Source organism: Nymphalis io, chromosome 18 (assembly GCF_905147045.1).
Source record: "Nymphalis io chromosome 18, ilAglIoxx1.1, whole genome shotgun sequence".
Classification (NCBI taxonomy): Eukaryota; Metazoa; Arthropoda; class Insecta; order Lepidoptera; family Nymphalidae; genus Nymphalis; species Nymphalis io.
In genome coordinates this window covers 763,785-779,483 of record NC_065905.1, presented here as the reverse complement: position 1 = coordinate 779,483, position 15,699 = coordinate 763,785, and the positions used below count along the sequence as shown (strand labels likewise).

The window sequence follows — 15,699 nt, the reverse complement described above, 5'->3', positions numbered from 1 at the left end:
GATAGGCAACAACCTACCCTATATGTTTAGGCATACGCATCGAAATAGCAAAGCAAAGCGTTATACCTAGTTCAGAATCAGTTTCCATTATTTCACAAGAGGAATACAAAGTAGATTCTTCACTGCTGTACCAAAAAATACTGTGCAGTGTTGCCACAACTCCACGCGGTCATGATTCAAAGTACTAATTTCAAATTTGATTTCTATATATAACAATAATGCCGTCTTGGCTGAATTATCGGCAGTGAAATACCGATAAAGCTGATCAAAATATATCAAGAGAAGAATAATTCCATAACATGCCCATCGATTCTAATTTTCATTAGAAATCGATTAAAAAAGCAAAGTAAAAAATTGTGACCGTTATTTGTGACTATGCACGCTGTCTTGATAATTCTGGTAGATATTATATATATTTATGTTATAATGCTCTAATCAATTAAAAACACGAATTTGTAAAGGTTAAGATCGGTCGATTATCTTTTTCTTAAAAAACGCCAATCGTCAAATTAAAGAAACTAAAACTAAAATCAGTATCACGTATCGAAAAATATTGTGTTACTAGCTTTCAACCAAAGACATAGACGACGACACGTTTTCAAATTTCAATTGGTTAACATAATTCAATAAAAAAAAAACTATTTACTACACCACATAACGGCTGGGTTCAAACCCGGGCAAGCACCACTGAATTTTCATGTGCTTAATTTGTGATTATAATTCATTTCATGCTTTACGGTGAAGGAAAACATCGTGAGGAAACCTGCATGTATCCAATTTCACTGAAATTTTGCCACATGTGTATTCTACCAACCCGCATTGGAGCAGTGTGGTGGAATAAGCTCCAAACATTCTCCTCAAAAAATGGAGAGGAGGCCTTTAGCCCAGCAGTGGGACATTCACAGGCTGTTACGAATATCGGTCGAGGCTTGAAAGCATGACCCGTAGAAATCCTCGCTGTAATAAGCACGAGGAATACGGATAGTTCCCAATTTGAAGGGACACCAATAAAGGTGTTGATTCTATTCTAAGCTATTGAAATCACACTGCCTACAATTGCTGCTACTGTTGACCTACAGACAGACGAGAAGAACAATTGTTAGTTACATTTAATCCAAATTTATATCAAAGCGTTGACTATTTTTTAGTTTTCAGTTGTATTTATTCAAGACCTTCCTTCCTCATATGTGTAACCTTTACGGGTTTTTTATTCAATTTAAAACTCTGTTTCTGTTACGTTATAATCTGCTTGCAAAAATATAAATAATACTCAATATATTTTAATATTTTTTTTGCCTTTATTTACTAAGATAGAATATATGATTATATATTATTAATGTTGATAGTTACAATCAGGAAATTTATATAACCAGTTTCGTGAATAATTGCAGCAATCGTTCGTTTTGAATAATCATTTGCTTTTTGATTTATTAATTACATTATTTTATCTTGTTTTCTTTTTTTTATTTCTTTATATAACCAGCTCATACCTCGTTTTTCGATACTGCCTAGTTGGTATAGTAACTAACTTATAAGGCGAATCCCAAATTCAAGCCCGGGATCGGATCAATGAAAAGTTTTTGGATTTTTCCGTCGAGATTTTTTTTCACGGCAGAAAATCTCGCCGCCAAAAGAGACACGCCTACTGCGCAGGACATGTTCTAGTTCCTAAACTCCGATGCACTCTCTATTCCCTCACTCTCATAATCCGATGAGATGGCAATCCGACAGGATCGGAAAGAGTCCAGGCGCAAAACCTACAGCTTTACATGTTTTCGGTACGGGAGTGTACACACCTCCAACATCTAGACTCCGGGCTGCTACTGAGAATGTTCGAAAGAAAATCCCAATCAGTCCGACCTGGGGTTGGAATAAATCAAAAAGTACTGGTAGATCTTGAGCTTGGAGCGTTCAAGCCACACAAACTCTTCAGCTGTAAATATAAGTAAAGATATACATCTTAAAACTAAATGCCCTGGCATCTTTTAAATCGGCACATGAATCAAACATACTAGATCAAACGCAATGGCTAAATTAAAACAATGAACGTTGATGTATTTTATAATCATTCGGTGATCTCGATTACAAAAATAGATTAATGTGATGAGAAACAAACTTCAGTGCATCTTGATTAAGGCAATTAACGAGTTTCATCAAATGCGCAGTTTTCTTAGAACTGAAAATGAGCCTAGTGGAACTCGTGAACACTGGCGGAACATGCAACTTGCATGTGTCGAATGAAATTCTTTCGCATGTGTATCCAAAACCAGAGCAGCGTGGAATAAGTACCATACCTCCACAACACGAGCAGATATACGAATTCTCTTAAATAAAACATTTTAATATCTCATCGTATGAATATAACTAGTTATATACAATATGCGATAAATAAAACTTAAATAATAAATATGTACATTACTAATAATAAATGTACATGTTGGTACCACGTAATAATTATAGTATTGAAACAATTAACTTTTAATAAAAAACGTTTCAAGGCCGATACATACGCCATAAAATGGTTTTATTAAAGATATTAGTCATATACAATGAATCGTTGTGAACTTGACAATCGATCGAGGTCATACGATTAAATAATTTTGCTAAAGTATAAGCAAAATGACCACTTTGCGGTAAGTGGCAATATGGACTTCATTAAACACTTTTCAAATATACATAAGCGAATGGAGATTAATCGATTTAGCTTTTAGCCAAATTAAAACAGAATTTAGCCATCAGATCTTCTGATCTTTTAAGATGTATAATTATAATTAATGGTACTTTTTATCAATTAAATTTGTATTTGCATAAATGTTTAGTTTTCATATTGTTTTCTTCAGAGATACTTACTTAAAACGTCAATACAAATTAAATTTTGGAAACTTTTTTTTTATATATATATTTTTATAGAATAGGAAGGCGGACGAGCATATGGGCCACCTGATGGTAAGTAGTCACCAACGCCCATAGACATTGGCATTATAAGAAATGTTAACCATCGCTTACATTGACAATGCGCCACTAACCTTGGGAACTAAGATGTTATGTCCCTTGTGCCTGTGATTACACTGGCTCACTCACCCTTCAAACCGGAACACAACAATACCAAGTACTGCTGTTTTGCGGTTGAATATCTGATGAGTGGGTGGTACCTACCCAGACGAGCTTGCACAAAGTTCTACCACCAGCAACGTAATTTTGTAATGTAATATTCCTGGATAGAGCATTAATATTTCTATCAACATATTTTTTGGCCATAGATGGCCGATGGAACCGACACATGTTAGAGTGGAGACCACGCTTAGGCGTAACGTAGTGTATGGCGCCCTGTGGCAAGGTGGACAGATGATTTGAAAAAGGTGGCAGGTACGGGATGGATGCGGATTGCCCAAGATCGGGATGGTTGGCGTTCTATGTTAGGCTTTCGTCCACTGGTCCAACAGTGGACGGAAAAAAGCTAAAAAAAAACTTATTTTTAAGACTACGCCCTTAAAAATCGTTGTTTACAAGTAAGCAAGGCACCTGAAGGTAAAGGTATTGAAGTGGTGGATTTAAATTAAATAAATCGACAAATAGACTTACAAACAAAAATAGAGAATATACATACAAGATATAATTTACTTAAACTATTCACGTAAATTATATCTTGGGAATCAAAAGGATAAATAATTAATTCACACGACTTGTCAGAAAGATAAGAAAACAATATAATAATAGTCTTAGCAAACAATATAATATTTCGGAAAATATAAAATTATTGTTTGACATTATTATTACATACATACATTATTAGTCTGTTAGAAAAACATTTGGTTATTTGCGTCACTTTCTTTGACACAATTCTATTATCAAATTATCACTTTATCGCAATCGAATCGAAACGTAATCGTTGTCTATATTTACTTACAAGCTAATCGTCCCGGCTTCGCACGGGTAGATAAGAAGAAAAATGTATTTTAGGTAGCATTTGCGTAAAATTCGTTCTTAATAAGCGTCGACGTCGGGGAAGCAGTAACTGTGTCAAATTTCAAGTCAATTGGGATAGTTTAGGAGATCTCGTGATGAGTGGTATTTCGTATATATATACAGTAACAGTCTGTTAATGTCCCACTGCTGGGCCTCCTCTCCCTTTTGAGGAGAAGGTTTTGGAGCTTATTCCACCACGCTGCTCCAATGCAGGTTTCCTCACATCATCATTCTACTATTATATTATATTATATATATATATTCTACTAACACAACGAGTTGCCGTTCTGTCGAAGTTGGATCGAAATAGAATCGGGAGCGTATCGTACCGTATCGTAGTAGAATTGACTCCTGAAAAATATAAAAACATCATTAAAAACTAGTGTCCAAGAACTATGTAATAGTCACGAATATGATATTATTATTTTAAACAATTATAAATCCTTTCTCTTATTGAGAAGAGACTTTAAATTAATACTAGTTCAGAGGCTTTCACTTAATATGTTTTTGTATTAAAACTAATAGTTAAAATGATAATTATTTATTCTATCACCAAAAATCAATTTATTTTATAGCTGTATTTACGTTAAAAGATAAGTGAGCAATGTAATTTTAGCATTTAGGATTCCTTTGCATTTAAGATTCTAGGTTCGACGCATTGTAACCGTGAGAAGTACTTCTTTGTCGATTTGACCACTTACAATCAAACCATTCATTTGCATTTGTATATAATATTATTTATATGAATGTATTCTTAAAGTAATATAAATATCATTTAAGTTTTTATTTAAATCCTTTGTCAGTTGAACGAATAAAGACTAACCTTTACAATTTTATATATATGACAAATTTACTAGAGAAAAAATATTAATTACATTATATTTCTCTATATTTACAATAACATACATTATTTTGATAAAAGGAAAGACAAACACTGTACTTAGAAACACGAAAAGTACATAAAATGATTAACATGTACAAATAAATTGGATCACTTTCCGTCCTCGCTGAATCAATACCCATCCTTGGGCAACGTATTACAACTTCTATAATAAAATTTCGTAAATACTCGTAAAGTTGTCAATTAATTCTACTAAATATCACTTTAAAATGTAGTTCACCTGTGGGAAAAGAATTTTACAGCCAATTTCCACCACCAATTCTAACTTTTCATTTAATTTAATCTTCTAAAATGACGAATCAAATCTGCTTGTAAACTGCGTGTGTATTTGGACAAAGTATATTTAGATTTTAATCTGATTGATAATTTGAATCCTCCTGAATGAAACTATTAGCAATAATAAGTTCTCCTTTTACGGATACCACTTTTTCTGTTATTTATTTTCTGTTACTTGGTTTGAATTTTCGACAGAGTAGAATCCATCCATCAAAGGGATTTTTGTAAAGCGTTATTAGTAAAAGACGCCGACTTCAAATAAGGATAACAAATAATTAGTAGTACTGTAAGTACTACAATAACAGTGTGTTAATGTCCCACTGCTGGGCTAAGACCTCCTCTCCCTTTTGAAGAGAAAGTTTAGATCTTATTCCACCACGTTGCTCCAATGCGGTTTGGTAGAATAACACGTGGCAGAATTTCAATGAAATTAGACACATGCAGATTCCCCACAATGTTTTCCTTTACCGTTAAGCACGAGATGAATTCTACTCACAATTTAAGCACATGAAAGTTCAGTGGTGCTTGCCCGGGTTAGAAGCCACGGTCATCGGTTAAGATTCATGCGTTCTAACCACTAGGCTATGTTGGCTGATTAAATACTTAATTTTTGGTATATTATCCCAATTTTAATCATGAAATAATTTCTTTACTTTACAGGTGTGAAACTCTCACACTAAATGGATCCAGATACTGCGAATGGGGTTATAATGGACTGGGAATTGATTACCAAGTCCTCGCCGGTCCGGCCTTCATGGCGGTGTTCACTGTCGTCGGTGTCATCCTCGGCGTGGCGGCAGATAGGTACGTGTTAAATTAATAATGTAATTGTTTTCGATCAAACTCAATGTTTATTGGAACAGTCTGAATTTAGCTATATGTGTATATATATATATAAGTATCTGAAACAATAAAGACGCGAAAAAAAATGGATGATTAAAAAAACATACTAAACATCACTAACGCCAAATATTTGTGTATAATTTCGATAACTGGAATGGCTTAAAATCCAGACGCAAGTTTTGACCGACGATGCTGATAGGCGACGTCATAGACTATTACTACTACTATCTATATATCTAGCTAATCATAAAGCTACTATAGTATTAAATCTACAAGGCAAAAAATTCAGTGAGAAAATTACCAAAAATCCAAGAATCTAATCCATTTTTCTTTCTATCCCCAGATATAATAGAAGTCGCATCTTGAGTGTGTGCACGTTGGTGTTTGTAATAGCAATTCTTCTTATGGGAACGGTGACGGAATACTGGCATTTAGTCCTCCTACGGATGGTAATGGCGGCTGGAGAATCTGGTTGTAATCCCCTAGCAACGGGACTTCTGACGGACTTGTTCCCAGAACACCAAAGAGGGCTCGTCTTATCTATATTCAACTGGGGTATTTATGGCGGCTACGGTATCGCGTTCCCCGTTGGGAGATATATCCCGGATCTTAATGCTTGGGGACTGGTGAGTTTTGATCTTTTCTTAATAAGATGTATTGGTTTCAAATGATTTCTTTATCTGTCATATTCGATAAATTTTGATCGTTTCGATCGATACAAACAATAATGAATTTGACTATAATTTACTTAAATCACTTGATCAGTAAAATCTTTCTAAATTTATTTATTTATATACATCACGAAAGATCAGGCCTGTGTCCTAACAAACTTGGCATAATATATTGAATGTAGACCGTTCTATGGATCTTTGCAATAGTCATATTAATAAGTTATTATATATTTTTACTTTTTTTATAATTCCTAAACTTTTTTATTGCTTATAAACGATTCTTGCTTTCTTTCAGAGCTGGCGAGTATGTTACTACGGAGCTGGTATCATTGGACTTGTGATTGCTGCACTCACTTTCTTGACACTTCGCGAACCAGCTAGAACTACTATCGGAGAAGAAGGTATATAACTTAGTATTATAATATTATTTATTGTTAATCAAGACAACAAACTGTGTTAATGTCTCTCTCTCTCGTTATCATGATTTAGTTGTATCATCAACAATACTAACCACTTTTTTTAAAGCATATAATTATTTTGTATTTGCACATTAATTCTCGATTAAGATCATATGTGCTTGTATAAATTATTTAACTGTCTATTAAATATCAAACATTGTACCCCTAAAAGAATTTCGACTACAGATTCCAATTTGAAAGATTAACCAACCGTGCAGGTCATATAGGTAGACGGGTGTGTAGTCAAAGTGAGACTAACAGCTTTACGTTATTTTAAGGTCGGAGTTGCTACTGGGAAATTATTCAGGAAAAGCAATTTCATAATCCATTTAGCATTTACAGCCTTATAATTAGCGAATACTACGAGGCTTTTATTTAACATCTATCTACGTCAAAGTTACACAAATAGAATCTGATACAAATAAGATTTGGTTTATGTATATTACGTTAATGACAACTATAGATATTGATCTAACATCGGATCAACTGAGGGTTTTTATAAAGGTTTATCAAAACAAAACAAATTTCACAGATCCACTCAAAATATATTCCAACTACCGAACAGCAAAACTTAGTATTGTTGTGTTCCGGAGTGAGTAAGCCGGTGTAATTACAGGTAAAAGAGAGGCTAGGTGGCGCATTGGTTAGTAACGGACGGTCAATATTTCTTACAATAGCAAATATATGGGCGGTGGTCACCACTTACCATCAGAAAGCCCAGTCAGTCTACCTTATACCTTAAAGAACAAATCCGATCATATATTTTTAAACATCGCATGGTAAAAGAATTAAAGATCTGATCAAAGTTCAACAGCTTTCCTTGTGAAGTAGAAGTGGAAGGTCTAATGGAACTTCGCTATTTTTAGACGGACCCTCGTTATAATGACGAAAAGTATAAAACAGGGCGCTTCTTGAAATATCTTATGGACACTCGAAATTTCAACCGTTTCATAAATATCAGGGCCATTGTTTAAATTCATTATATAACGTATACACCCTTAATTTTTTTTGCGATTATTTTTTTAAAAAGGAAACTCGTGTGCGAATATTGCAATGTAACGTAATTATGTTCTATGTTGTAATTATGTTCTCATGGACGTTAGAGACATATTTTGCTATCGGGCTACCAATAAATTATCTTAATTATTTTATTATATTATAATTTTCTCCACAGACATGCACATCCGTGCCTTGGATTACTATAACAATACTATGCTACATGCGTTATTTCTAGTTTTTTATACATATTTCCCCAATATATAGAACTTATTTTTATTATATTTCTGTTGTAATTGTTTTTATTTTTATTAATTATCCTCTGTAACAAAAGTCAACCTTCATCAATATATACCTCATTCCCATCACCATAATTTAGCATAATCTTATTGCTATTTATTATTATAATTATCATATCACATATTTTTTTATATATTATATATGTATGTATATGTAGATAAAGTATTGTATTTATTTATATTTATTTAAAAAAATTAAAGTTGACATGATCAGTACACCTCTTAACCGCTTTATTTATTTATTTTATGTCCTTCACCCAAAGGTTGTCTGGAAGAAATCGCTCGTTTAGCGATAAGACCGCCTTTTGTACAAAATAGTTTTCGTTTTTTTATGTTTGTATTTAAAATTAAATTTATTTCACTGGTGGTAGGGCTTTGTGGAAGCTCTTTTGGGTAGGTACCACTCACTCATCAGATATTCTACCGCAAAACAACAATACTTGATATTGTTGTGTTCCGGTTTGAAGGGTGAGTGAGCCAGTGTAATTACAGGCACAAGGGACATAAAATCTTAGTTCCCAAGGTTGGTGGCGCATTGGCTACGTAAGCGATGGTTGACATTTCTTACAATGCCAATGTCTAAGGGCGTTTGGTGACCACTTACTATCAGGTGGCCCATATGCTCGTCCGCCTTCCTATTCTATAAAAAAATGGTTCTGTAACTCTTTTGGTGTACAATTAAGCATATTCTATTCTATAATTTACTTGTGGTCTACTATTTGGGTCGCAGAGTCTTTGAAAACCCTGAAAGATTTTGCCTTCGCCAACACTTTTTAAATCTTATTTGGTTGGTTTTTCTGTCAGCATCGGGCCATTGAAACACTAAGTCCTGACAAATGTTCCACCTAAGTATTGATGCGCTTAACACAAAAAACCGTTTTAGTCGAAATCTACACACTTGTTTAAAATAGTTATCATCTATTAATAATAATATAAAATTAATACTATTAAAAAAACTTTATTATTCGTTTTATGGTATAAATTACGGCTTCTATCGATTTTAATTCGCAAATTTTGTTTTTAGGAGCTGGCAATTCTAAAGGTAGGGACTCAACACTAGAATCAGGAAAGAAAATGCCGCAAATAACCATCTGGCACGTGATCGCGCAACCGAGAATCATTCTTCTTTGCTTAGCGGCCTCCATCAGACATTGCGGTAAGATATGAACTTAAGTAAATAAACTAATAACCCATAATATATAATAGCTTAGCTTGTGTGAGCACTACAAAGTTTTTGCGCTAAAATAGTTATTTTAATTCATCTCTTGCTCGGCTATGTAGGAAAGCATCGATAGGAAATCTTCATGTATCGGTATAAACTTAAACGTAGGTCGAATACCTATCTACCATCAGCGGAATAGTGGAAAATTTTATATGACATTATTATATATTTATTGCTTCTAACTTGGTAACATTTATAAAACAATGAACTCATGCAATCCTACTTAGTGTAATTGATAAGTAGTAGTATAATACTAATTCGAGATGGCCCAGTGGTAAGAACGCGTGAATCTTAACCGATGAACGTGGGTTCAAACCCGGGCAAGCACCTCTGAATTTTCATGTGCTTAATTTCTGTTTATAATTCATCTCGTGCTTTTCGATGAAGGAAAACATCGTGAGGAAAAATAGCATGTGTCTAATTTCATCGAAATTCTGCCACATGTGTATTCCACAAACCCGCATTGGAGCAGCGTGGTGGAATAAGCTCCAAAACCTTCTCCTCATAAAGGGAGAGGAGGCCTTAGCCCAGCAGTGAGACATTTACAGGCTGTTACTAGTATAATACTTATTTATAATTTCAGGCGGTATGACGTTCGCGTACAACGCGGACCTGTACTACCGCGACTACTTCCCCGACGTCGACCTAGGCTGGTGGCTATTCGCCGTCACGGTCGGTATCGGCTCCGTCGGCGTCGTCGTGGGCGGCGTCGTCTCCGACAAGTGAGTTACGCACACGCACACATATACTAGCTATCAAGTTATAACGTCGACCTACCTTAAGCGATCACGTTTTGGGTAGATAAGAGATCTCGACACGTTCCAAATAATTCATTTCCAATAGGCCAGACACAAGACTGAACCACTTATAAGTAAAAAAAACAACAGCTTTTGTCATCAAAAAGCACTATTTATCTTTTTGCTCAAGCCAATGGGATGTCCATGATTCTGACGATGAACGTCAGTTTAAAATAAATATAATTAACGTTGTTTCGCAGATTCGTGTCAAAGATGGGTGTAAGGTCTCGAGTACTGGTACTGGCTCTGTCTCAGCTGATCGCAACTCTGCCAGCTTTCGGTTCCGTCGTGTTCGGACCGTTATGGGCTATGATCACTCTCGCTATCTCTTACTTCTTTGGTAAGTTATACTAAAAAAAGTAATTTAGTAGATGTTGATGTGAAGAACATTTTGCAATTGAAGGAAGTATTATATTTAAACATATAACGTCACTAATACTAGTCTTGAATGTTTAAATTGTTATTGAGTTTTCAATTATTTAAAGAACTTAAATAAAAGAAAATTAACATTTTAAGACTTTATTACACTAAGATCAACAATATAATTGCCCAAAAATTATTTTCTTAAAATGTTCGTTTCAGCTGAAATGTGGTTCGGAATTGTCTTCGCTATTCTAGTTGAAATAGTTCCTCTGTCAGTACGTTCAACGACAGTCGGAGTGTTCCTCTTCGTTATGAACAACGTCGGAGGAAACCTGCCTATCCTGGTCGACCCGGTGTCGAAGGCCATCGGCTACAGAGAAGCTATTATGATCTTCTACGCCGGCTTCTACGGCATTAGTAAGTTTTGCTCAAGAAAATAAATGAAAACTATTATATCTTTATTTATACAACACTACCCCAATTAACTAATCGTGTATTAGATCGCCGACATAAATGACGTCATTTTTTCACGAATTCATAATGAAAACCAAAAAAATATTAAACATAATTAATTATATTATTATACTTTTAGGTAGCATCATGTTCTTCCTCACAATGTTCTTAATGGACGGTCCCTTGGAGAAGCCGGACGAACCAGACAACACGCCGAGCGGACTCGACAACAGAGCCTTTTCACACGACGAGCTCAGGAACGGAAGAACGAATGAAAACATCAGACTATAAACTTAAATGAAAGACATATTTGTTACAAATGCTTGTTTGGTATTGGTGTGACTCGACTCTGGTTGAGATGAGACTCCGCCTCTGTTTTAAGGATGGATATTTTTGTGTTGTTTTATATGAGTAGGAAAAATGCCAAGGTTTTTTAGTTATATAGTTTCTCTTGTAGTGTTTTATACAGGTTTGTGTGGGTGGTACCACTCACTTACTTACCACCAAATATCAATACTTTTTTCGATATGACGGTTTGTATGTTACGTGAGTCAGTGTTACAAGTTCATTGGACACCCGTTTTCTCCTGGTTGGCGCCACATTTAGATATTTACCAATTTCTATGAGCGGCAGTGACCACTTACCATAAAACTGGTCCCATTTTCTCGTCTTCATAATTATCAAAATCTTACAAATTTTCACAATTTACAGATTTCACCAAAAATGTTTGTTTTACGTACTCATCGAATAGTAATTATCCAAAACGGAAATAATTTCTCAAGCTATTTGACAATTTAAGTGATGCCGACCAAAGTTTCAGTTATTTATATTTTTTTCTTTCAATATTGTTAAGTCTCGCTTCGTACTTAGTACACTGGTTTATGAATGGCCTTTATATTCTGTTCGTTTTTTCTGTTCCTCGACATGACAGTAATCGTAGATAATATAATGTACAACTAATTGATACTGCCGTAAGACAAATTATGTAATTAAAGTACTGTTTAGTCTACCATGAGGTCTATATTCGTAAGATATCTTTGGTAATTAAACAAACCTTACGATATGAGTAAAATTCTTGACAAATATTGCTCAATTCACCTTCAAACCGAAAATAACATTTCCAATTAAACAGACTATGCTAATTGCTCTATTCTTTCATATAACCTCTATGGTCTGTATGGCTAGTTTATATGGAAACAGACTCGAGTTCGAGTTTTTCTTTGAACGCTGTCAGTGTCTCATCACATATGAGAGTGATGAAATGTCTGTGTGCGCACATATGCTGTAAATCCATCTCCTACGCCTTTGTCTAGTCGTTAAGACTGGCCGCTAAGACCGCAATCAGTCAGGAGGACATCCTCCATTCAAATACTGGTGGTAGGGCTTTGTGCAAGCTCGTCTGGGTAGGTACCACCCACTCATCAGATATTCTACCGCAAAACAGCAATACTTGATATTGTTGTGTTCCGGCTTGAAGGGTGAGTGAGCCAGTGTAATTACAGGCACAAGGGACATAAAATCTTAGTTCCCAAGGTTGGTGGCGCATTGGCTATAAGCGATGGTTGACATTTCTTACAATGCCAATGTCTAAGGGCGTTTGGTAACCACTTACCATCAGGTGGCCCATATGCTCGTCCACCTTCCTATTCTATAAAAAAAAAAAAAAAAAAACATTTTAATTCAATCTGACAATTTTATATGGGTATGAATCTTATATAGATATAGAGCACAAGAAAAAAATAAGCCATTTTTTAGGCATTTCATCTCAAAGGAAAACTGAATCAGCCATAAAAATAATGTTAAAATGTTAGCTAACTTGTACGACGTTGCAAAGACTTGTAATAATATAAGAGGACTGGCAGTTCATATTATATATTCAAATGACAATAGAAAGCCAGAAAGTAAAAAATAAAATTCCAATTTCAAATATATTTATTTTCATTATATTTAAAATGAAATAACTGTCCCATTTACGAAACACATCTTTCAAAGTGCGAGCGAGAAGGTAAATACATATTGACATATCTTCATATGAGACAAAATATTGAAACAGTGTCCGTTTTAAAAAGTACATAACTATATGTACTTCCGTTCCTCTGTAGGTTAAGAAATGAATGTACAAGTAAGGTTGTTTTAATTTAAACTTATTTACTGTTTCTAGTTATTTTATATTTATTTTAATCGTAATAAAAGTCCTTACGAACTTTGAAGTTCATTGTGTATCTGAATTTAAATAAATCTCAAATATTTAAAAATACAGACATTATTTGTGTATAACAATTAAAAAGCAGTTCATTGTGATAATCAACATTTAAATTTTAAATAAACTGATTGTAAATACATTTTTGTTAATATTAATGTTGTGGTTTTATTTTTTTAGAATTTACAATGTAATTCCTTAACCTATACTTATAGTTTACATATAAAAAAAGTTAAGTGGTATTTGGTTTCCTGACACCATTATTAAGATCTGACTTTTTCTTCCCTATTGCTACAAATTCAAAAATGTGCTGTTTCCTTTTCGGTCGCCAACTTTTTTCTTCTTTTAATAAAATAAAATCACCACTCACTACAGCTGCGTTTAGTTTATCTGTAAATATAAAAATCATTGTTTTTTTTTTAAACAGGTTTAGGGAGTGCTATAGTATAATAAGCATATTGTGTATAACAGGTGTATATTCAACAATGGACCCACAAATTAATTGTTAAAAATAAAAAATACTTTAATCTATGTAGTTACTAGAAAATGCATATTATTATTAAATTTGCTCAGTGTTGCTACACTTCTTAATATATTTCTTATCACCTTTATGGGGGATTTTTTTACTGAGACAGATGAATTCGAAGTCATTAGCTGGATGTGAACATATTTTTTTATTTATTTTAATCTTTTAAACTAGTTCAGATCGATAAATCAGAAGAAAAGTCATAAATTACCAAAGCTTCTATTACTAGTAAATAATACTATGTTATATTATGATATGATATATGGATACTAATGAGTTGGAAGTCATTTAATTTATAAATGATCTATAAACTTAAAAAAGTTTATATGGTGCTATTAAGAAGATAAAAAAGGTACTTGTAGTTACTATATAATATTCACACACATATTATTTTATATGTGCATGACACCTTGAAACCTTACACCAAGTTATACATACTCAAAGTCTATAAGATATAATTATTAATAAAAATTAATAAAAAATCTGCTACCTCAAACAGAGCGTAAAACAAATTTTTCATAGAACTTGACCAATAAATATATATTTAAAAAGTTTTTAATTTATTATATAATTGATAAAACATCAATAGATGTTAGGCTAGGCTATATAATTTGCCTGATGAACTCAACAGCTCTATAGTAAATAGGCAAAAGAGGAGAAAGTTGCAAATTCAATCATAACTATTTTCCACCTTTACACATAAGCTTTACACTTATAGGAAGGGGTTACCATAAATATTTATAACAGGAAAAATAAGCTCGATTCTTTATTTAAAAATTCTATAATTACTGAGAAACAGCTAGAAGTAAATAATTATGATTATATGTTTTTTAATAACGGTAAAAGTTTTTGTACCAACCTTTTTCATTTGGTTCCTGAACATCAAGATCAATTTGTCTCCTTTTACTTGCACTTTTAATTCTCTTAGAGATCTTATTGTGGATTTCTGTTACAATATCTTTATCTGATACTTCTTCGCATGTTAAAAAACTTTTAGAATCTCTAAACAGCTTTACACCACCTTCTATTTCAGTTTCCCTGGAATATGAAATAGCTTTATTATTATATATTATTATTATATAACTTATACAAATAACTTTTTCTTTTAGCCTTTATCTCTAGCGAATTCAAATTGGCTAATAATTATTATTGAGTACACATTTAACACTTTTAAATCTCAATAGCTATAATATACACAAATAAACAATGAATTATATAAAGCAAATGCAAGTAAAAATAATTATAAAAATACACAAATATTACATTCATAAATGGGAAACATTATAAGACGTACAACTTACTTTACACACTTTCTCTTAATGTCAACAAATTCTATATTTCTATCAATCACTGCTGATACCTTAGCGCCAATACGCCGTTGCATTTCTTCTGAGACCTTTATATCGTTGTAATGCGTCGCAACATCCAAATACCTTTCAGAACGTGGCTTTTCTAAAAAAACGCATTAATTATATGAATAAAAAAAACTGAGTTAATTTCAATAATATATTTCTTAAAGTTATCAAACCTTTTTCATTGCTTGATGTGTTACCCTTAAATTCAAATGTCGTATCCACTACATCTCTAAAACGAGAAAGGTCTTCTTCGTCCGATGAATCTGACATTTTAAAAGTTAACTAAATAAATTTAACTTTTATTTAATTTGCTAATCTTAAAATATATATATTAAAATTCGATTCCGAAATCCATGCTGATATGACATTTACT

At 33.3% G+C, this 15,699-nt stretch overlaps 2 protein-coding genes across 2 annotated transcripts in view; one reads left to right on the top strand and one right to left on the bottom strand.

Annotated features, from left to right (window-relative positions):
* Nucleotides 1-13,603, top strand: part of LOC126775246 (putative metabolite transport protein HI_1104) — a 54,422-nt gene extending 40,819 nt beyond the window's left edge. The window contains exons 4-11 of the mRNA XM_050497044.1: nt 5,804-5,947; nt 6,330-6,612; nt 6,953-7,058; nt 9,435-9,566; nt 10,216-10,354; nt 10,630-10,769; nt 11,012-11,209; nt 11,385-13,603. Of these exons, the coding sequence (XP_050353001.1) occupies nt 5,804-5,947; nt 6,330-6,612; nt 6,953-7,058; nt 9,435-9,566; nt 10,216-10,354; nt 10,630-10,769; nt 11,012-11,209; nt 11,385-11,536 (1,294 nt within the window). The 3' untranslated portion in view covers nt 11,537-13,603. The remainder of the gene's footprint in view (nt 1-5,803; nt 5,948-6,329; nt 6,613-6,952; nt 7,059-9,434; nt 9,567-10,215; nt 10,355-10,629; nt 10,770-11,011; nt 11,210-11,384) is intronic.
* LOC126775263 (uncharacterized) lies at nt 13,166-15,671 on the bottom strand. The gene is made up of 4 exons (XM_050497073.1): nt 15,500-15,671; nt 15,273-15,423; nt 14,831-15,009; nt 13,166-13,835 (listed from the first exon to the last, which is right to left on the bottom strand). Exons 1-4 carry the CDS (start codon nt 15,594-15,596, stop codon nt 13,678-13,680), a joined length of 585 nt encoding a protein of 194 aa, XP_050353030.1. The 5' UTR covers nt 15,597-15,671; the 3' UTR covers nt 13,166-13,677.
* Between the last annotated feature and the right edge of the window lie 28 nt (nt 15,672-15,699).

Excerpts from the sequence above, each read along its gene's own strand:
- LOC126775263 (XM_050497073.1), bottom strand. The coding sequence starts at position 15,596 with ATGTCAGATTCATCGGACGAAGAAGACCTTTCTCGTTTTAGAGATGTA. Across the intron at positions 15,424-15,499 it reads CACATCAAGCAATGAAAAAG|AAAAGCCACGTTCTGAAAGG; the intron begins GTTTGATAACTT and ends GCGTTTTTTTAG. Across the intron at positions 15,010-15,272 it reads ATTAAGAGAAAGTGTGTAAA|GGAAACTGAAATAGAAGGTG; the intron begins GTAAGTTGTACG and ends TTCATATTCCAG.